The sequence below is a fragment of the Daphnia magna genome, linkage group LG7, assembly GCF_020631705.1.
Source record: "Daphnia magna isolate NIES linkage group LG7, ASM2063170v1.1, whole genome shotgun sequence".
NCBI lineage: Eukaryota > Metazoa > Arthropoda > Branchiopoda > Diplostraca > Daphniidae > Daphnia > Daphnia magna.
Genome location: NC_059188.1, coordinates 1,542,484 through 1,567,991, shown reverse-complemented (window position 1 = coordinate 1,567,991; position 25,508 = coordinate 1,542,484). Strand labels below are relative to the sequence as shown.

The following is a 25,508-nucleotide window of genomic DNA, read 5'->3' as shown; positions in this document are numbered from 1 at the left end:
AATTAACTCGAGCTGCTTCAGGCCACCAGCTGACTTGTGGGTTCAAAGTGGACGTATAAAAGCCCGGCGTAGTGCTACATGTCATACGCAGATCATCTTTTATCTCCAAACACCAAACTACTCTGTTTCGACATGAAGGTAAGGAATTCAATCCCAAGTTTCTATTCGTGTTTTGGAATATTTAATATTAATGTCATTTTGTTTTCCTGTTGAAATCAGTCTGTACTTGTCACCTTCTCATTGCTGAGCTTGTTGGTTGTCTCTGACGCTTGGTTTCTCAACCTGAAATCTGATAAAAAAGACAAACTGGGCAAGGTGACACCAGAACCTGACACACGAAAGGTTATTCTCGTAGCCAGAAAGGTCTACGTTCCCATGTACGTCTCTGACGATACTCACACATCAGACATGTCTGGACGTTTGTTGCCCGTCTCTCCTGTACTGGCCACTCCTGGAGCTGTAATGGGAGGACAACAGCAACCGTTTGACTACTCTTCGATGTATTATCAACCTCCAGTTGTTGCGTATTCCATGTCCGGTCCAGCCTCAGGTGATGTGTCAGCAGCTTACGTAGCTCATTCAGCCTATGCTGCCCCGGTGCCAGTCCCCGTCAACGTAGATGCAGCTATGCAGCCATATGCATTCTATCCTGGTGGATATGGTGCTGCTGGCCCACAATACGTGCAATATACTAGTGCAGCATCAGCACCTGAGGTAACATCGTTTATCCTAATTTGCGGCACACAATTACATTTTTTCTGTTTTGTGGGGAAAAGACATGGGTGATGCAGTACCCAGGTGGTGAGGCTGTTCCAGCTGGACTATATCCCCCAACTGAAGCCAACGGTGACGCTGTAACACAGGAAGTTACTGCTTCAGCTCAGCCAACTGAAACAAATCCAAATGTTTGACCACATTGATTGCAATATTGTTTTAACCTCATTTTTACTGTATTTTAATTTTATTTGAATTATGTAACGGACAAGATCGATGTGCTCTATGACCACGAATAAAAACGCTATGAACTAACTTTATCATTGCTAATAAATATTGTTGGTTTTGTGCACTGCTTGGTCATTACTAAATGGATAGACCAAATTTACGTGTGACGAAAAACATTTATGGAATGTTCAATTGAAAATAATTCTCTGAGCGACAATTGGCCTTACGAGTTGGTCGGTTAGTCACAATCAAACGTCCATTAAAATTCCGAACGTTTATTTTCCCCAAACTCGTTGAACTTCTAGCTAACTAATCTTATTTAAGCGTAACTAACACGGAGCATGACGAAATTAGACCAGCAATCTGTCAACTTCCTATGCGAAATAAATGCGGTTAAGGGTTTGTACAAATATCGCGTTATCATCCCTACATCTTAAAAAATTTGACAAGATATGCCCTTTGGAACGTTACGACTAAACTTCGGCACTTGTTTGTGGAGTGATGTATTCAACTTCGGCAAAAAAAAAAAAAAAAAATTGCCAAATCTTCAACATGGTCTGCTTGACAAAATAATTTAATACTGGTCAGCCGACTCAAATATTTACTGACTGGACGTGCCCGGAGTAGTCCAATGAATGATTCTAAACTTTCTCTTCTGTTGTATTGCTTTATTGTGGAAAATAAATCTCTCGTCCAAACGTTTGAAACGAAAACTGTTACAAAAACTAGCCATTTTGTGATTGGAGTACGTGCTCGTTCAAACTTACAGTTTCGGTATCTATATGAAACACTGAGGCTTATGCAATATAGAAGAAAAAACGGCAACCAACTAGCATGGTTCAAACACCATGTGATTTCTGAACAGCTTTTGTTTTATTACTGGATGTGTCAAAAACTATCCTATATTTAATAGTTTTTCGCATTCTTTTAGCGTGGTTTTACAGTGCAACCCCCCCCCTCCATTAGTTTTATCCATTCTTTGCACATACTTATACTTTCTCTTTATGGTTTGCTAGGATTGCAAAGTGTAAAATAGCTGCCCGGATGACCGTAGCAACGCTCGAAGTTTTGACCTGTTTTTCAACTAGTCTAGCAATATCATTAATTGCTACCATGAAAATGATGGAATCGCTAGGTGCCTGCGAAGTTAAAGGATTCTAGCGAGTGTGTATTGGGTGAAAGTCTAATCTTTCTATTATTGCTGGGGCATTTAACTAGGACGCAGATGCTGTTTGACGGCTTAATTTTTCCGCTTTCATTTTCGAAACTAAGCGAGAAACAGTTTCCCTCACGGCCAACAGGTGGTTTAGAAATTTTTAGTCAGCTGTTAAACTTCAAAACAACAGTTTACGATGAATTTTTAGGGGGCGTTTCAACATCGGAGAGAAACTAGGCAAAGATTTTTGCATTTTGGTATTTCTCACTAGTTGAAGCGTGTCATTCGAAGAAGATGAACAATCTTCATCGTCTCTGCTTGTTGCTAAGTCTTAGCTTACTTTTGATTTCTGTCCAATCTGCAGAACTTGTCCCAGAGAGCGAATCAAGAACAGCCTATGCGGTGTTCGATGAAAATAATGAAGAATTTGTAATTGTTAACCACGAGCCACCTCGCGACAAATACGTTGCTGGGGCGAAGTTCACAAACTCCATTAATCAAACAGGGTATGGTATCCGTTACATGTATTGGAATGTACTCTATCTTATTGTTAACTATTAAATTACAGATGGGCTAATTTTGAAGTCTGGACCAATGGGAACTTTCCAGATACTATGCAGTCTAAGGCAGCTGGCTTCCTAGAAGGCTATCTTACACATGAGCTTATCTATTTCTCGTACTTGAATACACTTCAAGATTATTGTCAGGGCCGAGATGGCTACTGCAGCAAACTACGTACTTTTTTGTCTACCAATACAAAATGGGTTAACAAGATGTACAAAAAGCTGAGAGGCAAGAGCCGATTCTGGCATCAGGTATTAGTTACCTACAATATATTTAGTTATTTTTTTTATTTTTTTGTTTTTTTTGTTTCACATCATTTTGAATTTTTTAAATGTGAATATTTAGGTTGGTTTGTTCTATGAGCAAATGGAAGGAATGGCAACTGGTTGGGAAAAAGCAGCAGTTAATACTGGCCATTCAATGGGGAGCTATGGATTTCTGTAAGTCAACGTTAATAGCAAATGTTTAATATTTTACTTATGTAAATTTGTTCATCTTCATATAAAGTTGGTTCAATATCTTTGGTGATATGGAAGAGTTTGAACAAATGTTTGCCCCTCAACAACTGAACAAGGACTGGCGAATTAATAAAATTGGTCGACGTCACATGGTTGCGTCTTGCTCCGCCTTAATCAAAGTGCTTCCCGAAACATCGGACATCTACACTTCTCACGTTACATGGAACGGTTACGAATCAATGATCAGAATTTTGAAGAAATACAGCCTGGAAGTGCATCAGACGGCAGATGAAGATTCGGCGCTTATTCCAGGCCATTCCATGTCGTTTTCTTCTTACCCCGGTCTGTTATACTCGGGAGACGATTTCACCGTCATATCTTCTGGCCTCGTTTCCATGGAGACTACCATTGGAAATAACAGTAAATTTTTTTATGATTATTCAAATTACACATATAGTACTAATGACTATTTTTTTTGTCTCAGATGAAGAGCTATTCAAGTACATCAAACCCACTGGTCAAATTCTTGAAGGAGTTCGGTCCATGGTAGCAAATCGCCTCGCTTCAACCGGTATTAGAGCCTTTTATTCTGCTGTAATGTAGTGCCCTAATGATTTCATTATTGACAATAAAGGCAAAGAATGGACGGATGTTTTTGGACGCCATAACAGCGGCACTTACAACAATCAATGGATGATTGTCGATTATAAACTCTTCAAGCCTGGCAAACCTCTTCGTGACGGTCTCTTTTGGGTTCTCGAACAGTTGCCAACTCTAATTGAATCTCGTGACATGACTGACGTGTTGAGATCCAAATCTTTTTGGCCATCGTATAACAGCCCATATTTCCCCACGATCTTTAATCTTTCTGGTACACCAGCACTGGTGGAGAAATACGGCGATTGGTTCACATATGATAAAACACCTCGTGCACTCATTTTCAATCGTGACCAGTCCAAAGTCAACGATATGGATTCAATGATAAAGATGGTGAGTTTCTTCTTACGTTTTATTTAGGGAAAGTACCGTCACTAAACCTGTCTTTTTGAATTAATTTAGATGAGATACAACGATTATCGCAATGACCCACTTTCTCGCTGCGACAAATGCGATCCGAAATATTCCGGAGAAAACGCCATCTCGGCCCGAAACGATTTGAATCCAGCTAACGGCACTTATCCTTTCCATGCGTTGAGTCACCGTTCTCACGGTGCTACCGACTGCAAGGTTACCTCACATCAACTTATGTCTTCGTTGGACTTTATTGCGGTTGGAGGACCGACTTACGACTCCCTACCGGCGTTTAGATGGAGCGAATCTGATTTTACTAATTTGTCCCACATTGGCCATCCTGATCTTTGGAAATTTCAACCAGTTCAGACTAAGTGGACTGTCTAAAACATTGTATCTCGAACTTTAAATGTAAACCATGATGTCTATTTCTGAGATACTCAATTGTTTTTCACCCTTATCATTGCGTTCTGGGCTTTAAGAAATTTTTGAAATCTGCGACTCGCTCGTTTGACGAATTCTATTTACGGAAAGTGTGTACACGGGGCCGTAGAGTTTCGCCAATCAAAATTAAACACGAGAGTCACTTGATCAGCGGAAAGGACGTTTTTTATTTTACAGAAGCAAGAAATTGATGCAATATGTGGGATTAGTTGATCTTCCGCTGTTCGTGCCCAATGAACTTTGCTCATCCGTTCTGATGCTCGTTATTGCTAGCTTAACGCTAGAGGGGCTTGTAAGCAGATGCGTCTCCGTTATGGTCTAATCGGGATTCCCTAGACCGGAGAAACATGAGGGCTTTCGAGATAGTGATCACGCGGATGGCACGGACGCTACCGAATGTTCTAGCAACGGCGAAGAAATCCGAGATGGTTTCCCACTTTAAGCTTTCTGACAAAATGATGCGTCCTTTTCATTTGGCCGGCTCAATTGCCGTCCTCTTTGCTATTATTGGGCGCATTAATGAAAACCATACGCTGCAAGCGAGTACCAGAATAGAAAGAGTATAAGGCCGATAACAAGGCCGCATAGATAATTAAAGGTCCCTACACAGAATTTCGTATTTTGGGCCGAAAAAAATAGGCACAGAGAGGGGGAGAAAGGAAAGGAATGCTAAGTGAAGACAAATATCCTATTTTTTTTTTGTATTCTTTTCGTCCGCTGGCGATGTAATTGGAGAGGGTGGGGGCCGGTCGTACGATTTGACGTCACGGAGTACAGAGTGGTTAGAAGTGCTGGATTGGACGAAACCAGAGGCCGGTTCGGTAGCCTGAAGGGTCGACCCGTGTATTCAAGTGAAGGATCCTTCAGGGGGAAATCTTTTTGAACATGGTGCCATTTGACGTCAGCAAATCTGACGACTCCTATTGGAGCTCCATCTGCTGTGGATTGCTCCGTTTACCTGGTTATCCCCTGCGGAGATCCCTCCTTTTCATTTGAGATCATTATTTTCATCGTAGTGGTGGACCGGCTTGAGCCATTGGAGCGGCAGTCTCGTCTGGCGCTTTCAACTCGAACATTCTATCTGTTCCGTCCAAATCGAAACTCAATAATCATGGCTATGATTGTGCACATTTTGGCTATTGTTTTTTTCGCTCTTTGTACGACGATCGGGTTGGAAGCTGCCGCATTGAGCGAAACCGGAATAGATCCGGTGATGCCCAATTTTTACGCCTTTGACGTGCTCGAGGATGGTGAAGTGGAGCGCAGGTTTTCATTGAATGGCATTGCGCTCAAAGAAACGGCTGCAGTCTTCACACTTAACGGGACCAAGTAAAAAATCTTTCGTTTCGTATTCATTTAATGTTACATTATACTAATCATGGTTCACATGTTGACAAACAGAGAAGGAGCTGTGCTGCGCCAAATGACTGACGGACGTCATTTGATTCAGCTGATCTACGACGCTGACCTGTCATTGCAAGATTGCGAATACATCACAGATATGGAAACGGCCATTGCATTCCAACAGAAGTTAACTGCTGAATATCAGCAATTATCATCCACCGCTCGCAACACTACTATTCGCATTATTGAAAAACGTTCAGACCTGCCGGAAGATCTTGCACGGTCAGCAGTTTACCGTCGAATGAAAGCTGAATGCCGCCAGCTTCACTCTCGCATGCGCAAGGCCGCCCGTCAATCTGAGGATCAGTCATCTGTCAGGTACGAGAGTAGATTAGTAAACCCATCCGCCCTTGCTTCCAGCATTTCATGGGAATCGTAAACCAGATTCATCTACCTGAGTTCTACTAAAATCTACCTCTTCTTCGTTGGTATATTGTCTTACGCTGTAATTTAACTTCGTGGTTTATCCTACTAACTGGGTTGCCTTTTTTTTCCTTTGATTGATCACTACTTTTCAGAACTAGTCTTTTTAAAAATTTTCAATCTTTATTCTCCCCTGTTCTCATTACTTTTGGGGTTGAATCGCATAGCCATGTTAATGTACATGGGGAGTTCGTAAACGATTTTAAGACTTTTTCGGGGAAGGGGAAGAAGGGCATTGAATTGGGTTATCATTGACTTGGAGTCAACACCTTGCGTTATTACTAACGCAGCAGGAGGAAGCGAGATATCATGATGATGCCTGGAACGATTTGGTGCGGTTCGGGTCATCGTGCCACCGAGTACAAAGATTTGGGAGCCGAACAAGGCGTGGACCGTTGCTGCCGTCGCCACGACCACTGTCCAGAGACCATCCGGAGTACCAAAACCAGATACGACATCACCAACAACCGACCAATCACGATATCTGCGTGCGACTGCGATGAGAGGTGAAGTACGAACTGCACGACTCTAGTTCTTGGGCTGTATATAGTCTAATTTCAGCCAATTTGTCGAGCGTTCTACAATTGATGTTTGGGAAACTATTCGCGCGGTGTACAAAAGTCTTCTCGAAAACTAAACACAATTTAGTTTCGGCTTTTTATTTGTAAACATCCTCTTTAATAGCCCGTTTTCCAGCTGTCGTATTTCTTTTATCTGAGACTTTTTTCGGCTTCTCTCACTCGTTACTGTCCCTTAGTCTTTTTGTTTTCGTTTTCTCGGGAAATTCTGTTCTTGATTAACACACACATCCACTCCAAGTTGTCTTGCGTCTTCCGGCTATCCGAAACCCTCTTTACAACAACCACCTCAACATAACAGAAACAAAAAAAGATCCCCAATCCAGTTGAATCAGCAAATGCGAACCTCGAATCCTTTTGCGTATTTGTAGGAGAAGGCGTGAAGCAGATGATCTTTACATAGTTCCCCACACGAAATGGTGCGGTAAAGGTAATCGGGCCGACGGACCATCTAACCTGGGCGGTTATGCAGCAGCGGACAGGTGCTGTCGCCAGCACGACATGCAGTGTCCCCAACACATCACGGCCTGGTCCGAGAAATTTGGTCTGTACAACAGCCGACCTTATACAGCTATGCATTGCACTTGCGACGACAGGTAAATTCCCTTCCCCCCCGCCTCCAGTCGCTTTAGACGTCGAAATGATTCCGTTGATGCGTTAAAGTTCCGTTATAGATGTAGTTAAAGAAAGCGAAACTAGAAAGAGCATTGTTCATCAAGGACGTAGGTGAGTTGGAGAGACCAATTAAAATTGCAAATGAGGGATAAATGCAAGGCCAAGTCGATCCATCTTTGTCATAAATGTTTTACGGTATAGGGTTAAGTATGCAGTTCTATCAGTTCGTGCAACGCCCAGAAATCATGTAGGATTTGTTGTATGAGAGACCGTTATAATGAAAATGGGAACGGGCCACAGAATGCTGACCTTCTTGGCCGATATCGCCTTGCCTACAGCAGTCCAGCCGAACTTTCATTCGGTTTTTCTTGGCACTTATTTGGAACGTTTGATTGCCTTCAGACGAAATTACAGGCTTTTCAGTCGCTTCAGCCAGGAAAATCTAACGAAATTTTTGTTTATATTTTTAAAATTAGATTCCGTTCCTGCCTAAAGCAAGCTAACACGGCTGCCTCCAACTTGGTGGGCAAACTGTTCTTCAACATCATTCAAATCAAGTAAAAATAATAGAGCAAGAAATCATTGTCAATGTCGGATAATAACTTTATTTCTATTTATCACAGGTGTTTTGTGCTCAAACCAGAGAAAGTTTGCAAGAAAAGCTCGTGGTGGGGGAAGTGTACGCAGAATGAATGGAAAAAAAGAGCTCACCTCCGCGATCCTATTCCTTATTGAAATCGGCTTTTGCTCTTGTAATATTTTTTTAAAAATACGTTTAACGATTAGGATTGCCGATAAGAGCTCGGAATTTTTTCTTGCCCGCAAATGAGAGAGAAAACCAGTGTTGTTTTTTGTTTGTTTATCAACAGCATTAGTCGTGCCAGTCAGGAAAGCTATTTTCCTTTGTTCGTATTTTGTTTGCTTCATTCCTCGCCAGTTTACCCTTCACGACACGAAACAAAATTTTTTGGTCTGTAAAGCATCCGTGGCCAATTTATCGTTGATATTATCGCCGATCTGAAAAAGATTTCGCATTTATGGAGCAGAAGATATTTTTTTCTTCTAATCTACTTTTGTGTAAATGTCCCTACCGCGTCCGTGCATATTATACCGTACGTGCGTGCGTGCGTGCATGCTCTCTTATCTAGAAACAAATTTTCGGAAATTCAAACGAATTATTTGAGTTGTTTTATTAACTCATTTCGCCTTGCCAATTGCATCCTATAAGTGTTCCCGTGTGGCCAAATAAATAATACGTGTCCGTGTAACATTTTGCGCAACGATGTGACTGATTTGGTGTTCTTTATACTATGTGGCAATAGAATATTAATTTCTAGTGTTTTTAAATGTGTGGAATAGCCATGAACTGCGAAAACCGATTGGGTATTTCCTGTCAAATAACGTGATGATTTGATCACAAGTAGGTCATTTCGCCAACGACGGCAAGGCTAAACGTATTGCAAAATTGTTGCGTGCGCAGCTCCTTCCTCCTCCGCCCCCTACTATCCCCACAAATATATATATATTTTCATGATACGTAAAAGTCGAGGTTAAATTCGCTGAAGAAGTGTTATCGTGAGTGCTGACATCCGGGATTCTCTATTGATTAGTCTAGCCTTGAACGTAAGTATTTTAACCTTGGCATTAGACTACTTTTATTAATAGAATGGCGTTTCAGTACGGAACGCCGTTTGATCCATGTTTTTTTATAGACAACTCTTATCGCTAGCTGATCGTTATGTAGCAAATAAATAGCTAACTAGCTTTGCCATCTAACGGTAAAAAATGACACTAATAGAAGGGATTTAAATAGACCACGCCTTCAACGAAGGAGGAGCACTACATATTGAATTTATCGATCGATTGTTAGGCCCATTTTGATCGCCACTGTACAGTCAATGGCGGCATGACGGTGACGTGCATTGTAAGTTTGTAACTTGGAAGTGTATGCATGTGTGACTTGATGTGGCGTTGCATGTGGGAGGCCCCGTTGGTTACTCTGAGTGATGGTGACATATGGTAAAAAGATAAAGCAGTATGAATATTTGCTGCATTATTTACTTCTATTATTTATATCTTCAAGGTATCTTACTGACTTCTATTGGTTTTATTTGTGGAAAGAATATCTTGAGTGGGAGAATTGGATCACAATTGACTAAATGTTTTACTATTTTTAATGAGTTTATCACAAAGAATTTTTTACTCATTCATGCTCTGTTTCTTTAATGTAGGTAGAATAATCACAATGTTGTGGTAGTAGTTCGCAAGAGATATGCCAATAGGGTTTCCCTATTGAAATACTGATACAGGCCTGTTTTCAGTAATTGTATCAGCAAGAATATTATACTGAAGCATATTTAATTTCTTTAATGTAGATTCACAATCGTAATGGATTCGAAGAGGATATTGATGGAGTTTTGGTATCAAAAAGTATAAGTACATGTTCGTTGGAAGGGCAACCAAAGAGTTCCGGATCCTTTTGCTATCGCACAATATTATGGTATTTTTACAAAATCATTGAAGTGCTTATAGACCCGCTTGTTTTCTGTGGCCCTGTTTCCCCTTGACTTATATTATATTCTATATTATATTCTTTGAACCTTCAGTACGTGTAAAACTAAAGGCTAAAAGAAGAAGAAGAATGATTCAAAAATTCTGGGAGAGAATCATCAAAGAATTATACTTGTTTAGGTAATCCAAGGAAATAAGAAAGAGTATTAACTCGGCGCAGTCTTCGATTCCATCTTTTTAAAAGCTGTTTTTACTGTCCATAGAACTTTTTTGGTCGAGACGTTATGGGTGTCTTAAAGGCACTGAAGGTTGCGTTAGATGTCATAATCCACTACAAAAACGAAACGCTGAAAATCCCAGGTGGCGATCGGAATTAGTGGCAATGTTACGGTGTAGATAAATTCATAAAGTGTGACGCTAGCTGATGTAAACCGCTCCAGCTGTGCTATTACCGAGTCTGTCTCACTTTTGCCGCCTAGGTATCTTTTCTAACAAAATTTGTCTTATCAAATTTTCCGTTTGTTAATTGATTCTCATTTAGCAGGAAAAGGTTGTGAGAGTAGCAGAAGAAGAGGAAATTGGAGTAAACACGGTTTTGAAAGAAGCCAAACATTCCGATGATATGGGAGCCCAGCCTGTGGAAACAAAAACCCTATGTTTCAGATAGTAAGCTATCTCAACATTCGATAAACCCAAAGTTTCACACATAGATCTGCTTAATTATTGTTTGTTTCTTAATTTATATCGACATCAGGAAAGCCACGGCCACGCTACTGCCTATTCGCATTGTTGGTGTTAAGGTAATTTCGCAATTTAGACGTTTAGTTGGCGGAATTTTATAACGATGGTTCTTCCTTGCAGGGAGATTGCCGAACTTGTAGCTATTGTGTAGAACAGAGCTCTGATCAGACAAAACCAAACTGGAATGATCTAGTCACCTACGCCTGCTTAACACAGCGTGTGTGCCATAATGTCAATTGTGTTTACTATATATTCGGAAAGGCTGTGCGTGAATCGGTGACAGACGTTACACCTACCTACTTAACGAGTAACATTTTGGCGATCTTGAGGAAAGCGGATTATTTTTTAAATAAAATATTATGGGATTCGGGTTGCTATAAAAAGCTAGCACAGATGCCAATCGGCTTGATCCCTTCCACTTTGATTGTGATTCGAGTCAACGCATTCCATCATGCCAGTGATCATTCGTTTTTCGATCATTCTTTTCTCAGGATTTTATGACTGGACTTCCTGCAATTCCTAATACCCATTTGCCCCAAGAGGTACGTATAAAGTGGATACGTTTTTAAATAGATCTTGCTGTAAACATGGTTACCGCTTATTAGGTTGTAGCCAAGATGGTTGAAGCCGTCTTAACTGTTTCAGGAATTTTCAGGGTCTTGTATGATCTAACGGCTAAACCACCCTGGAAAACGGAGTGGGAATGATTTGATTTAAGAACGTTGCTTATGCAAATAATCTCCACCACTCTTTACAGGACACGGAAGCGGATTGTATCACTGACCAGATTTAGATGGGATATATCATAGTAGTGGATTCAGTATAGACTTTTGAAATTGAAAAATTAATCAGCTTTGTCGTCTCGTGAAAATCTATTAAACTCACTTCTTAGGAAAAATTCACGTGATGACTTGTTGAGTATTCCTTAATATACATGCACACTTATCGGAAATAATGGTTAAATTCGGTTTTCGTCGACCAAATTAAACATTCTTAAAGTGCAGCTAGGTGGGTTTGTTGTTGCTCTCCAAAGGCTACTCCAGGCGTTATGCCATTTCCTGAAATTGAACGTTAAGAAAATCTGGTTCATGTTAGCAAATTGTTAAAATCTAATCAGGGTGGTACTATTAAGTATGACTATAGGAAAGGGTACGTAGGCTTCTAAAGGTGAAGAACAGCTATGACGTTTTTGGTAAGCGGCAAAGGTACTGCTTATTGAAGCGTCAGATGACGGTTTTAAGAATGGATCCTTTGCTTTGCCCAATGAATCTGCTTGGAACTGACAGGTAGCGTTTAACAATGGCACCCAATCTTTATTCTTAAAACCTAGAGGTGTTCTTCACTTTTCAGGGGGATTTATTGATGATACTTGTTGATTAATCCATGAAAAATACCAATACATTGGTAAGTGGAGGGTAATAAAAGTATAAAACTGTAATTCCTCATGGCATTTCCATTCCCGCATACGCTGCAGTTCGTGAGAAGACGAAACATTGAAAGGGCCTTGCGCAGTCTAGCTGCATCCAGCCAGATAATAGTAGAAACAAAAACATTGTTTTGACAAGTACTGTCATATTTCGTTTGCAGTTTTTCACTAAATACCGAGTAAGTAATTGGTTTAATTGCGTTAAATGTATGATTTTTCGATTCAAGTCTATGTAGGTGTCAGAACTGAAATTGTACTTTTAAAACTTTTAAAACACCGCATAGCTTTTATTAACAATAGTTTACTTTTACAACTATCAAAATCTTGTTAAACATTTAAAGGAGAACAAAAGTTCATTTTTTAGATTTCCGGAATTAAAAAATGAGCTGTATTGTTCTAACAATTTAAAATACTTTTCTCGCATGCGTTAGGGTGTGGTAGTTATTATTCCGTGTTTTTCTTGCTTTCAACACTACAGGCTGATCCTACGAGCTACGACAGTTTTACCTACAAATGTTAGCGTTTCGTGCTGCAACTAGTAGTTGATATTCTAGGATGTTATGCCTAAAATTGGAATTCAGCTATCAGAGATTAGCAAAATTCAAGTACTTAAAAGCAAGTATTGTATTTAATTAAACATTCAAAGTAAAATAGAATTTTTGGTTCTAGGCGGAAACTCTAGATGGCGTTGATGTGCGTCTATGATGAAGATTATGAGTGACAAGTTACGTGTTTGTTACGTTACCCTTTTATGTGTTTCAAAGGATTTTTCGTCAAATATTTACGGTATGTTATTATCTATTCAGTATTGCTATCATTGGGTATGTATTGAAAAGGAAACCCTTGCAATAGATTGCTGTTTGTACGTGGTGTTGTTTCGCCTTGTCAGCTATGCCAGCGCCTGAACCAGCAGCCTGCATTCCTGCTATCAATGTACCACAAGGGATCCTGACACTTTAAGAAGGCCACTATTCCTTACATGAAGATCACCATCCAGTTCAAGTACTGTTAATGGATCTCAAGCCTTTTGTTTAAGCTTAATGATGTGTTCTCTCGTCAGTCAACAACAGAGTCTTCATCTACTTTGTGTTGCTAACCATCAGCCCTCAGCATCCCAGGTATCCAGATTTCCAAGTTTCTCTGATTAGCCAACCATCATCCATACCCTTCAGCTCTTCATTGTGGTATTTCAGAACATTACTTATCTTCCACTACACACATCTGTAACAATTATCTCTACACAGGCTTCTCTTCCTCTCTTCTTAGTCTGCTGAATGCCAAAATTGAATAAGGTTCATTGTCATAGCCTTTCCATGGTATTTTAATTTGGTGGATTATCTAGCTCCTGTTTTTTGCACCGTTACTTAGCCAGCTCACATGGACAGGCTTTAACAACATCTCCATTTTTTTGGTATTTTATATTTCTATGTTATGGAGCATTGTTGTGTTGTAAGAAAAACTTATGTGACAGGACTGCAAATATTCATCTTCCTTCGTCGTCTTGGCCGTCTTTGCCTTCATCTCCGTCTCGTCGTCTTGGCCGTCTTCGCCTTCATCTCCGTCTCGTCGTCTTGGCCGTCTTCGCCTTCATCTCCGTCTCGTCGTCTTGGCCGTCTTCGCCTTCATCTCCGTCTCGTCGTCTTGGCCGTCTTCGCCTTCATCTCCGTCTCGTCGTCTTGGCCGTCTTCGCCTTCATCTCCGTCTCGTCGTCTTGGCCGTCTTCGCCTTCATCTCCGTCTCGTCGTCTTGGCCGTCTTCGCCTTCATCTCCGTCTCGTCGTCTTGGCCGTCTTCGCCTTCATCTCCGTCTCGTCGTCTTGGCCGTCTTCGCCTTCATCTCCGTCTCGTCGTCTTGGCCGTCTTCGCCTTCATCTCCGTCTCGTCGTCTTGGCCGTCTTCGCCTTCATCTCCGTCTCGTCGTCTTGGCCGTCTTCGCCTTCATCTCCGTCTCGTCGTCTTGGCCGTCTTCGCCTTCATCTCCGTCTCGTCGTCTTGGCCGTCTTCGCCTTCATCGTCGTCTTGGCCGTCTTCGCCTTCATCTCCGTCTCGTCGTCTTGGCCGTCTTCGCCTTCATCTCCGTCTCGTCGTCTTGGCCGTCTTCGCCTTCATCTCCGTCTCGTCGTCTTGGCCGTCTTCGCCTTTGTTTCATCGTCGTCTTCGCCTTTGTTTCATCGCCGTCTTGGCCGTTTATTTCTACGCCATCACTTCGTCGCCGGCTTCTCCTTCGTCCTTCACGTAGGGAGTTCACCGTGGATCGTCGTCCTGGTATTGTTTTATTTGGCATTTTTATGTTTAAGTTAACCCGTTGGCTGCCACCCCGTTTGCGTCCCATTTTTTTTAGCTTGTAGGGACCGGCCGCAATGGCCTTCGCCGCAAGGCGCCTTAGGCAATGCACCAGTAGGGACTTCTCTTTGTCGATGCGGTGGCGGATTCCTGAGGGTGTGCATTCCCTGTAATGGATTCCGTCACCGTGTCAGCCCGGACTTGTCTTCGGACAAGTCCCACCTTGTTCGCGATCCTTATGACGCGATGTTTAGCTACTGTAGTTTAAGCAACCTACGGGTTGCATGGCCTGGCAGCCAACGGGTTAACTTAGTTAATTGTATGTATGTTTATGTAAATATGTGTATGTATATTTAATGTGATGTAAAATAGTGGTGGAATTGTTGGGAGGCGGTGGGACAATAAAAACAATTTCAATTTTAATTTATTCTTCGTGTTTATTTCATTTTACCTTATTTGAATTTATGCAAATCAAAGATAAACTTAGATTATTTGTTTTCCCAACCTAATTCATTCTATGTCCAGCTATCTCACTAGTACTTATTTCAATAGATTTCACAGTCAGTAAAACATCAATGAATAAATTGTTTCCTTTGTCACATTTGACTTCAAGTGCAATTACTTAGCAAAAAAAAAAGAAGAAAGGGAGAAAATGACTGAAACAAACCAACTTCACATGGTGGCATCACAAAAGGAATTAACCATTACCTTCTTTAACTCCTTTGTTTCCGTTGAATGAGGTAATAATTCAACAAACACAAGAATGATACTGGATATGTTTTATTTACACTGACGACATAACAGTAGTGGCATTCTCTTCTGTAACCGAGTGACTCCAATGCCAATGAAACACATCAGGTGCCTCCAGAATCTCTGCAAATTAAAACTGTAACCCACTACCAAGAAAACAAAGTCCTGGATTGAACCAAGTCATTGAATGATTTTGCGGCCACCACAGTACATCAGGTACATTCCAAAGACCTGAAAGCATGATTTACGAAACTTAAACTGTTAACAATAAATTCAAACATCACCTTAAGACACCTCCAAGAATCTAAGAGATTTAGATAGAGAAAAAGATTGTTAAGAACTATTCTTTTTACGTATCACCTTTGAAACAAAATGGATATATCAGGCTAACGGAGATTAAAAAAAACAAAAAACAAAACATGCTAGCATAGCCAAGCCATGTTCCTCCTTTAAAAATTTAAAATATAAGTAGTACGACGTTTCTTTGACATGAATTTTTGCCATAATACCTTGAACAACTCTGCATTGGTTGAATTCACAAGATGCATCTCAAAATACACGGAATCGGTGGTAAAATTTCAGGAAGATTGACGTTCGTTTCAGCAGCCATCCTCAGTCCGCAGCCACGCGAAATGGAAGTATGGAACAGCTGACGGGACAGCTGACACACCAATAAAAGTTCTACGGAGTTAGTTATTTCTCCACTAGATGTCTCGAAAATATAGGGGAAATGTATATCCCATTGCCTTGCGGATTGTCTGCCTTGGAAGCTGAAGATTGTGGAATCAATCTCCACTTGTGAAAACAATTGATCTTAAGTAATAGATCATGTGTTGTTTTCATTTCACCAAATTTACCATTTGTTTTACAAAACTAGTAACGGGAAAAAAAAATGTACCGTCCTCCAACTTTAGGTATTTCCTGCTAATTTAAGAATACCAAAAAAGTCACTTTATTAAAATGATCACAGATTTATCAAATACCTTAAACATCTTTTTTACAATCTTTCCAAGGATACTTGGTTGTCATCAAGACCTCCTAAGTTCCTTGTTCCAAGAAGCAGGCAAATATTTGATACAAGTCTTCTAAAGAAAGTCCACTGCTACAAATCTCCTTAAGGGAAGAGTCTTTTAATACTGTGTAGTCCTATGTTCAATAATAATTTAGCTATTATAAATATTTGTCACACATTTGCAAGTGAAAGCCAAATATAAACCAAACTTACTGTTCATAGGTCATTTCAAGAATGCTTAATGAAGCTGGCATTGTGCTGATCAGCATAATGAGCAGATTTTCTCCACCATTTATTTTTGCACACTGCAGGGCTGCAGATAGGAACTGCACCTAAAGATATGGAAACATTGTCGGACAGCAGATTAAAACTGAAAGAAATAGCATGAAAATTAGCAAATATACTGAACTGTACCATTCATATGACGTCTAGTTGCAAAACGTGGTAAACGTTTCTGAACCACCACAAACCTGTGTAGAATCCCTATTACAGCTAACACTGTCTATTGAGAGGAATATCGTTAAAAACGGAGTCGGTGGTGACTATCATCTTATCTACACAGGATCCTTATCGGTAAACTTCTCGTACTACAGGATACCGCTAATCTACATCAGTTTTCTGACAAATGGACAACAATGGATGTCATCTTGTACTTCGAGAAACTAATTCGTATGATTCCCTTATTAGGATTTTTGCAATGCACCGGACTTGAAATTGCCTCCAGTATATTTGGTTACTGGGATTGTAACCGCCGTGTAACTTATTACTGCACACTATTTTGGTTTAAAAGATTGGACCGAACCCCGTTTGTTTTATTTGTTGAAACATCCCTTCATGTGTCGGATGCCTTACTTGCCGCAATGCTGATGCCGCGAGTGACGCACGGGACAGTAGCGCACTCAATTGTCGATTCGCTTTCGCCTACTTTAACTGCTTCGTCACGAAAGTTTATGTCAACCCTAAATTTATAAGCCTTTGCTATGGTTATCTAGTTCCTTTAGAGCACTAGAACAAGTAACACATCTTCATAAGTAAAAAACGTAAAAATGAATAAACTTCAAGACAAAGTAAAACCTTTTGTTTAAGATCTAGCTCTTCCTGAGCCTCCCGCGGTTTGTTTTACGGCCAACAAATTTGTTCTAATTCTTTTCTATCATTTTCTTCAGCCCTGCAAGGTGTTAAGCTCCATTCTTGAATGCGTTGCGGCATAATCTACAAATCTGTTTTTCCGAATGCTTTCGAATAGGATAAGTCTACCTGGTATATACGAATTGGTGCCAATTTTTTTATCGCTCTGATTACTGCAGTATTAATTTCCCGGATGTGACGCATTTACACATTGTGGTCTGTAACGGTGGAGGACCTAAAATCGTTTTAAGCGAATGGTCATGTAAAATGTGTTAAGAAATTTAATTGAATTGGCTATTTAGCTTTGCGGGCACGATAATCTGCCAAAATACTTTACTTGCTGCGTTGTGGAAAACTTTTGGGTCTCGCTTTCACCTTCCGAGTCTATAAGCGAGGTGATTTTCTTTCGGTGACAGTGGTCCTCAGAAGTGGCTGAGGAACGATGTGTTCCTTTTGTCTTTCCTGATGTCGATATAAATTAAGAAACAAAGAATGTTTAAGCAGATCTATGTGTGAAACTTTGGGTTTATCGAATGTTGAGATAGCTTACTATCTGAAACATAGGGTTTTTGTTTCCACAGGCTGGGCTCCCATACAATCGGAATGTTTGGCTTCTTTCAAAACCGGGTTTACTGCAATTTTCTCTTCTTCTGCTACTCTCACAACCTTTTCCTGCTAAATGAGAATCAGTTAACAAACAGAAAATTTGATAAGACAAATTTTGTTCGAAAACATACCTAGGCGGCAAAAGTGAGAAAGACTCGGTAATAGCACAGCTGGCGCGGTTTACATCAGCTAGCGTCACACTTTCTGAATTTATCTACACCGTAACATTGCCACTAATTCCCATCACCACCTGGGATTTTCAGCGTTTCCTTTTTGTAGTGGATTATGACATCTAACGCAACCTTCAGTGCCTTTAAGACACCCATAACGTCTCGACCAAAAAAGTTCTATGGACAGTAAAAACACCTTTTAAAAAGATGGAATCGAAGACTGCGCCGAGTTAATACTCTTTCTTATTTCCTTGGATTACCTAAACAAGTATAATTCTTTGATGATTCTCTCCCAGAATTTTTGAATCATTCTTCTTCTTCTTCTTTTAGCCTTTAGTTTTACACGCACTGAAGGTTCAAAGAATATAATATAGAATATAATATAAGTCAAGGGGAAACAGGGCCACAGAAAACAAGGGGGTCCAGATAAGCCCTTCAAAGATTTTGTAAAAATACCATAATATTGTGTGATAGCAAAAGGATCCGGAACTCTTTGGTTGCCCTTCCAACGAACATGTACTTATACTTTTTGATACCAAAACTCCATCAATATCCTCTTCGAATCCATTACAATTGCGAATCTACAGTAAAGAAATTAAATATACAGTACCCACACAAAGTTTGGAAACACGACGAGTTTTTCCGCGCTTTTAACACGGCGGCTTACGGGCCGAAGTGTCTGCCTTTTTTACGCGATAACTCACGTTTGAGTTATCGCAAAGCAAATCAAAAAATCCTCTTGTTGAGGAAAGAATTTCCTTTCACCATGAATTTTTTGAAATTTTTGTGAATAGAAGTTTAGCCCCAAAGTCATAGGTATAAAGTTTGGAAACATCGGCGCGCTCGCCATATGTTTCCATGCTAAAGTGTATGTTACTGAAAAAATTATTAAAAATTCCAATATATGATTTATTACTTGAAACTTTTACAAACGGTAGACGACATAGTCGTCTACATTTTGACAAAGTTTCAATTTTTTTTGGTGAAAGGCTGATTTTTGCCGATTTTTTAAATAAAACGTACGTCGGAACTTCTGTTCCCCCTTTCTTCCCCTTTTGCTTTTCCCTTCTATTCTTCCCCCGGGCTAGGATTTCATCCCCTCGCAACGAAAGATTGATCGGCATTGTTTATTTTAAAAATCGGCAAAATTAGCCTTTCATCAAAAAAAATTGAAAATTTGTCAAAATGTAGACGACTATGTCGTCTACCGATTGTAAAAGTTTCAAGTAAAAATTCGTATATTGGAATTTTTAATAATTTTTTCAGTAACATACACTTTAGCATGGAAACATATGGCGAGCGCGCCGATGTTTCCAAACTTTATACCTATGACTTTGGGGCTAAACTTCTATTTACAAAAATTTCAAAAAATTCATGGTGAAAGGAAATTCTTTCCTCAACAAGAGGATTTTTTTGGATTTGCTTTGCGATAACTCAAACGTGAGTTATCGCGTAAAAAAGGCAGACACTTCGGCCCGTAAGCCGCCGTGTTAAAAGCGCGGAAAAACTCGTCGTGTTTCCAAACTTTGTGTGGGTACTGTACTTCAGTATAATATTCTTGCTGATACACTATCTGAAAACAGGCCTGTATCAGTATTTCAATAGGGAAACCCTATTGGTATATCCATAGACAACGAAGTGGAAGACCACGAAGGGGGCCATAAGGCTGAGAGGACGGTAGGTAGCGATGCGCGTGAGATGCCGCATAGTGGCGCTGAGTCCGCTAAGATAATAATTTTGGGTTTCCCTACTGATCCAATGCTTCACACACCGTAATTTTTAATTAAATCATGCACGGTATCACTTTGGTATGCACATGTAAATTAAGCACAAAAATTCAGCATATCGTGTGAATTATTTTATATTTTTAGTGGTTGGGTAACCTACTTTCATAAAATGTTTTATTTTTCCCCATTTCCCGAGACAAAATTTTTTTTTTTTCGAATTTTCGAGATAGGGAAAATGGGGGAAAATAAAACATTTTATGGACGTAGGTTACCCAACCACTAAAAATATGAAATAATTCACACGATATGCTGAATTTTTGTGCTTAATTTACATGTGCGTACCAAAGTGATACCGTGCATGATTTAATTAAAAATTACGGTGTGTGAAGCATTGGATCAGTAGGGAAACCCAAAATTATTATCTTAGCGGACTCAGCGCCACTATGCGGCATCTCACGCGCATCGCTACAGAGGGATATAGGCGTTAGCGGTCTTCCACTTCGTTGTCTATGGTATATCTCTCGCGAACTACTACCACGACATTGCGATTATTCTACCTACATTAAAGAAACAGAGCATGAAGTAAAAAATTCTTTGTGATAAACTCATTAAAAATAGTAAAACATTTAGTCAATTGTGATCCAATACTCCCACTCAAGATATTCTTTCCACAAATAAAACCAATAGAAGTCAGTAAGATACCTTGAATATATAAATAATAGAAGTAAATAATGCAACAAATATTCATACTGCTTTATCTTTTTACCATATGTCACCATCACTCAGAGTATTATCAACGGGGCCTCCGACATGCAACGCCACATCAATTCGCACATGCATACACTTCCAAGTTACAAACTTACAATGCACGTCACCGCCATGCCGCCATTGACTGTACAGTGGCGATCAAAATGGGCCTAACAATCGATCGATAAAGTCAATAGGTAGCTCCTCCTTCGTTGAAGGCGTGGTCTATTTAAATCCCTTCTATTAGTGTCATTTTTTACCGTTAGATGACAATGCTAGTTAGCTATTTATTTGCTACATAAACGATCAGCTGGCGATAAGAGCTGTCTATTTAAAAAAATGGATCAAACGGCGTTCCGTAGTTTTGGCCGTTATGCAACTACAGCCTGTCGTGGAGGAAGATTTAACCAAATGAATACCAGATGTGGATGCAACAAGCGAAGAAATTATATATGTGTAGAAACGTTTTTCTTGAAAAAAAAACAAAAAAAAAAACGTTTTTGCTCATAAGCCAGTCTATTCTTTTCATTTTGCTTGCTCTTTTTCCCGTCTTTTGTTGCATGAAATGAACGCAAGATGCAGGGACATAGGCTACGTCATCGATGACGTAAAATGCGAGTTCATCACGAAGTTGTGACGGTTTTAATTCCTTGTAAACGTTCAATTCTTCTTTAAATAAAATTGCATAGCAAATGAAAATCAGGTCCGTATGACTGCGGCTTTGTGGTTGGCGTGCAAATTTTTATCGTCATTCTCCATCGTGACATTTTCCCAGGTCACAAGCTTTAGCGTACCCTCACTGCAGTTCTCATCAGCCCTCATGGCAGTTCTATACTGTACTAAAGCCTAGACACACCCTTTAACGCACAAACCTTAAACAAAAGACAGCAGTATAAAATAGTGCGTGCGTGTTGGCATTCTAATGAGACTCGACATCCGACTGCTGCCTCGACCTTCTTCCGCTCATCCATTCCGACAGCGCTTTCAAACTAACTCTCATCACCGTCAGTTTATCGCCAAAGCTTTTGACAGATGCCGTGCAAAAGCGATAGATGACAAGGCTCTCATAGGGGCAAGCGTAAATAGCTACCCTTTAACTTCCAGGAAAACGGAAAACGAACAGGTCTGTCCGTTAGAGTGCTGAAGTGGTATCACATTTCCTTCTGAACTAAATTTTTTTCATGAAAAAAAGACTAAATTACTGGTGAATTATAACATACTTCTGTCTAAAGATTTTAATTATTACTTAGTTTGGTATTACTAATTGAATAAATGTATGCGCTTATAACTTTGACGGCACCTAAAAAAAGAAAAAGTGAATATTCTTGTATAATTTATATACGTGTCTGTGATTGACCTCTTGCAACTTTTGGATCCATCAACCTGACATCGAAGCGTGACGGTAAACAGTGACCACATCAAACACCAAAAAGAAAATATAAATGAGAAGCAGAAGAAGAAGAAGAAGAAAAAAAATCCTCGTCTTTAACTAGCAGAGGCACAACTTCACGGGCCGCTCGTTTCGTATAGCCGCCTCGCCGCACATTTTAAAGAAACTCTATTAACTGACCGCATAATGCATCCTTATACCGCCCATTTCAAACACGCCATCCTTTCCTGGTGCTGCATATCTTCGCATTGATCGATGGCATTACCTATGGCAAGACAGATTGATTCGGTTGACAACGGCACGCGCATAGGCTACATATCGCAACAAACGGATGTCTTATGTAAGTTGATAGAAAAACAGTAATCCCTACGTCACCCCAGGTTCACCCAAACCGAAAATAAATCAGAAAACCAAGAAGAAAAAATAGTTTGGAGAAAAAAGAAAATGAAAATACGATTATAGGAGAAATCCTATTGACATTGCAGGAAAACAGGAGAGAACATCTACGTTACTATGCCGTGCTAAATCGCATCTATGGAACAACAGTCGGAAACACAAGAGAAATAGAACAAGAAGGCTTCTTGTGGCATCAGTATAACTGTCAGCAAATGCGAGGTATAGAAGCTTGTTCCATCCGATGCGAAGCCTTTCATTCCAGTTACTTCTTTCCTTTTTCTTTTTTTAAGGATATTGTTGTATGACACACGCTTCACCATTTTCGAATGCTCTTCTAAACACGTTTCTTTCCCTCCTCTGTGCTATTCGAGTTTTCAACAAAACCATCTTGTAAACTATTGAAAATGATGCCTTTGATTCTTTTACAGACCATCGCGTGGGTAAGACACACTTGCGATTCCGGAAACCATTTAACGTAGAGACTCTCGTCACGGAAGCGAGAAAACCAGGTAGCCTATATAGATGTTATGCGTATTGCTATTGATGCAACATAGCGGGATCCATTTGCGGGAATTCCATAGGATGGAAGCACGACCTTTATGTAAACTCTGTGGGCGACATTTGCATATAGCACTGCCCGTTACATGCATCTTTTCCTGAACATGATATTTTATTTCTGGAACAGATTGACCCGCTGCATATAAGGATTCAAACCTGGCAGATTATTACGGGTTTCCTCCCACCACGTTTTTTTTTTCCAACGTACAGATTTACATTTGTAAATCCACTCGATTTTTTGTTTTTCAGAAAGGGAGACCTACAGTACTTTAATTGGATTCCGAAGGAAAGCATTATGACATTGAGTGGAAGGGGATTTATCGATATAAACTATTATCAAGCGAGTCCCTATATATCTATCTTCGTACAAATGGTGACTAGATTAAACTTACGGAAGGTCATTTCCGATCCCGTCTGGCTATTATCTATACACGTCCATCAAATTCTATGGCTGCATTACCGAACGCTATATGAATACAGTGGCATTTCAGACCTGATTTTGGCTATATAAGATGACACACGGTACACACACACGAACAAAAACCCTCGCCCTAAAAATATAAATCTTACTCAAAGTCTATATAGAACGTGATTCGGAAGTGAGTTCATTTCCTGATACACAGCACCGTTTACAGGACTATAGCGTGTTTCGGGATATAAGCCAATGCTCGTGATTTTCGATAAACCAAGCCTCGATTCTCGTGCTACTTGTGATGCCATAATGCACGTGGGGATAGAGATCGGTTAATGTTCATTCATCTTTCATGATGAGGGCAGTGCACGAGAGTCGGCACAGACACCGACAATAGTTTCTCTCCCCAATGGCGTTGGCGTTCACAGTGCTGAAGATGCATATCTTCTTTGTATTGGGCGACCCTCTTGTGCGTCTGCATGTTACGAGAAATAATACGAACAGACTGTGTGTCTGTCCGTACACAGCGCGAGGAGGGAGAAGGGTCCTTATGGCAATTCCCTTTAGAATGGATCGTAACACAAAAACAAGGTGGGGCGGTTCGATCCTTCAATGCCCGATATTTTCCCCATCTCTCAGCAAGTCTCGCATGACTACTGCTTTCATCGGCCCCACGGTTTTCTATGCACAAGCAGCATTGTATATATATATAAGAACCAGGGATAGGTTATAGAGGAACTATATAGATCGATGCAAAGTTGGGGAAGTAATTCAGTTACGACCACCACGGAAACCTTATATACATGAGAGTATAATATTGGCCGCCGTTAGGATCCACGGGGAAATCTCACCCCTCCTCAACTGCTCATATGGAACCCAAGCCACTTATATAGCTGATACTTTTCTCGCTCTCGTCATTTCTCACAGCCCACCCCTAAAGAAAGGGTCTTCCCCTCTTTTACCCGCATTGTGTATAAGCACAGGGTGGTATATGTATATACATGTTCCCTTAACGCAGAAATTCGCTTATATATTTTGATCAGAGAGAAAAGTCAGTTACGTTGACTAATAGCCGACAGACTGCTGTCGCAAATGCGTAATAAGATTGGGGTTTAGAATAAACAACACAAACAGACGGAGCACATAAGCCTCAGCGAAAAGGGTTTTCTTTATGTGTGATGCAATGGCTCGGGACCTCATTTCGGCTCTTTGATTTATGCGCAACCTGGGTAGCATTTTCTTTTGCTTTTCATTCTTTCAAACGAAATTTCAATCACCATAAAAATGCAGATGACATTAAAACCTATTGAACTATTAAACTGTAGTATATACTACATCTACAGGGATTCTAATATAGTCAAAATCAAACACGAAGTGTGGCAAATAAGCAAGTTAACGAACGCCTTTTGATTTTATACTTTTCCCTCATTCACAATTCTCTTTTATTCTCCTCGTCTGCTAATGTCCGAGAAACAAATGTTAAAGAATCTCCAAGTCTATAATAAATCTTAAAGGCATCAAGCCACGGAAGGAGAGTCTAGAGACATGGCAACACGAATAAACAACACGCGTGCCTGTTGATAACTATCGTTGGTTTGTTGTTGTTGTTTTTTAAATCTTTTCTTTGACTTGTTTTCTCAAGTTTTTATTTTTATATCCGGGCGTGACTTGTCTACTTGGCCAACGTATATACCAATGTGGCAATCCTCTTTTTTTCTTTGCTTATTATTACGCAATTGACCTCAACTGTCTTATCGGCTTTTCAAAAGTATACCATTTTGGTTGATGTGGATATGGATTTCTTTTGTCCTCCTCCCAAAGCTATCAGCACTCCTTTCCACTATGTTCACCCAATTACGAACATCGGCCAGACAGCTGCCAGACAATAGTCTCGGCCACTCTTTACAAATTAACTCTTAAAATAAAAAGCGAAAATAAGAAAAGAAAGTCACGTTCATTTTTCGAATGGTTGGCAGTTTTCTAGTTCACGCAATGCGCACATATTTCTTAATCGATTATATATGAGTAACTCAACCAATGAAAAAATAACGAGACTA

At 40.1% G+C, this 25,508-nt stretch overlaps 3 protein-coding genes and 4 long non-coding RNA genes across 24 annotated transcripts; 6 read left to right on the top strand and 1 right to left on the bottom strand.

The window, feature by feature from the left end:
- Positions 1 to 2: 2 nt before the first annotated feature.
- On the top strand, positions 3 to 1,029 carry LOC116927862. Its single transcript, XM_032934899.2, has 3 exons — positions 3 to 138; positions 220 to 714; positions 777 to 1,029. Exons 1-3 carry the CDS (start codon positions 79 to 81, stop codon positions 909 to 911), a joined length of 690 nt encoding a protein of 229 aa, XP_032790790.2. The 5' UTR covers positions 3 to 78; the 3' UTR covers positions 912 to 1,029.
- A 1,262-nt stretch (positions 1,030 to 2,291) lies between these two features.
- LOC116927860 (putative phospholipase B-like 2) lies at positions 2,292 to 4,722 on the top strand. The gene is made up of 7 exons (XM_032934897.2): positions 2,292 to 2,604; positions 2,667 to 2,913; positions 3,008 to 3,102; positions 3,170 to 3,540; positions 3,605 to 3,691; positions 3,755 to 4,110; positions 4,180 to 4,722. Exons 1-7 carry the CDS (start codon positions 2,393 to 2,395, stop codon positions 4,516 to 4,518), a joined length of 1,707 nt encoding a protein of 568 aa, XP_032790788.2. The 5' UTR covers positions 2,292 to 2,392; the 3' UTR covers positions 4,519 to 4,722.
- Positions 4,723 to 5,582: 860 nt separating this feature from the next.
- LOC116927855 (group 3 secretory phospholipase A2) lies at positions 5,583 to 8,942 on the top strand. Of its 4 annotated transcripts, none has more exons than XM_032934893.2 (6): positions 5,583 to 5,904; positions 5,977 to 6,297; positions 6,696 to 6,908; positions 7,352 to 7,576; positions 8,072 to 8,152; positions 8,219 to 8,942. In XM_032934893.2, exons 1-6 carry the CDS (start codon positions 5,687 to 5,689, stop codon positions 8,328 to 8,330), a joined length of 1,170 nt encoding a protein of 389 aa, XP_032790784.2. In that variant the 5' UTR covers positions 5,583 to 5,686; the 3' UTR covers positions 8,331 to 8,942. The 4 variants fall into 4 exon arrangements, with proteins under 4 accessions (XP_032790784.2, XP_032790783.2, XP_032790786.2 ...); XM_032934892.2 differs by having other exon boundaries at positions 5,585 to 5,904; positions 6,693 to 6,908; XM_032934895.2 differs by lacking the exon at positions 6,696 to 6,908 and having other exon boundaries at positions 5,587 to 5,904.
- Positions 8,943 to 9,274: 332 nt separating this feature from the next.
- Positions 9,275 to 11,850, top strand: LOC116927857. The gene is made up of 10 exons (XR_006648992.1): positions 9,275 to 9,614; positions 9,679 to 9,756; positions 9,827 to 9,915; positions 9,971 to 10,095; positions 10,202 to 10,286; positions 10,370 to 10,585; positions 10,648 to 10,772; positions 10,861 to 10,906; positions 10,968 to 11,389; positions 11,453 to 11,850. It is a non-coding gene; the product is annotated as an uncharacterized LOC116927857 (long non-coding RNA).
- A 1,073-nt stretch (positions 11,851 to 12,923) lies between these two features.
- On the top strand, positions 12,924 to 13,892 carry LOC123474339. The gene is made up of 5 exons (XR_006648990.1): positions 12,924 to 13,059; positions 13,126 to 13,275; positions 13,334 to 13,457; positions 13,518 to 13,684; positions 13,745 to 13,892. It is a non-coding gene; the product is annotated as an uncharacterized LOC123474339 (long non-coding RNA).
- Positions 13,893 to 15,319: 1,427 nt separating this feature from the next.
- Positions 15,320 to 20,861, bottom strand: LOC123474338. Of its 15 annotated transcripts, XR_006648978.1 has the most exons (13): positions 20,109 to 20,162; positions 19,765 to 20,024; positions 18,678 to 18,802; positions 18,482 to 18,569; positions 18,183 to 18,398; positions 17,996 to 18,120; positions 17,783 to 17,907; positions 17,575 to 17,680; positions 16,732 to 17,529; positions 16,531 to 16,649; positions 16,289 to 16,451; positions 15,815 to 16,229; positions 15,320 to 15,752 (listed from the first exon to the last, which is right to left on the bottom strand). It is a non-coding gene; the product is annotated as an uncharacterized LOC123474338 (long non-coding RNA). The 15 variants fall into 15 exon arrangements; XR_006648971.1 differs by lacking the exons at positions 19,765 to 20,024; positions 20,109 to 20,162 and adding an exon at positions 20,715 to 20,861; XR_006648975.1 differs by lacking the exon at positions 20,109 to 20,162 and having other exon boundaries at positions 19,765 to 20,068.
- LOC116927853 lies at positions 16,078 to 16,536 on the top strand. Its single transcript, XR_004396831.2, has 2 exons — positions 16,078 to 16,219; positions 16,319 to 16,536. It is a non-coding gene; the product is annotated as an uncharacterized LOC116927853 (long non-coding RNA).
- Positions 20,862 to 25,508: the final 4,647 nt, after the last annotated feature.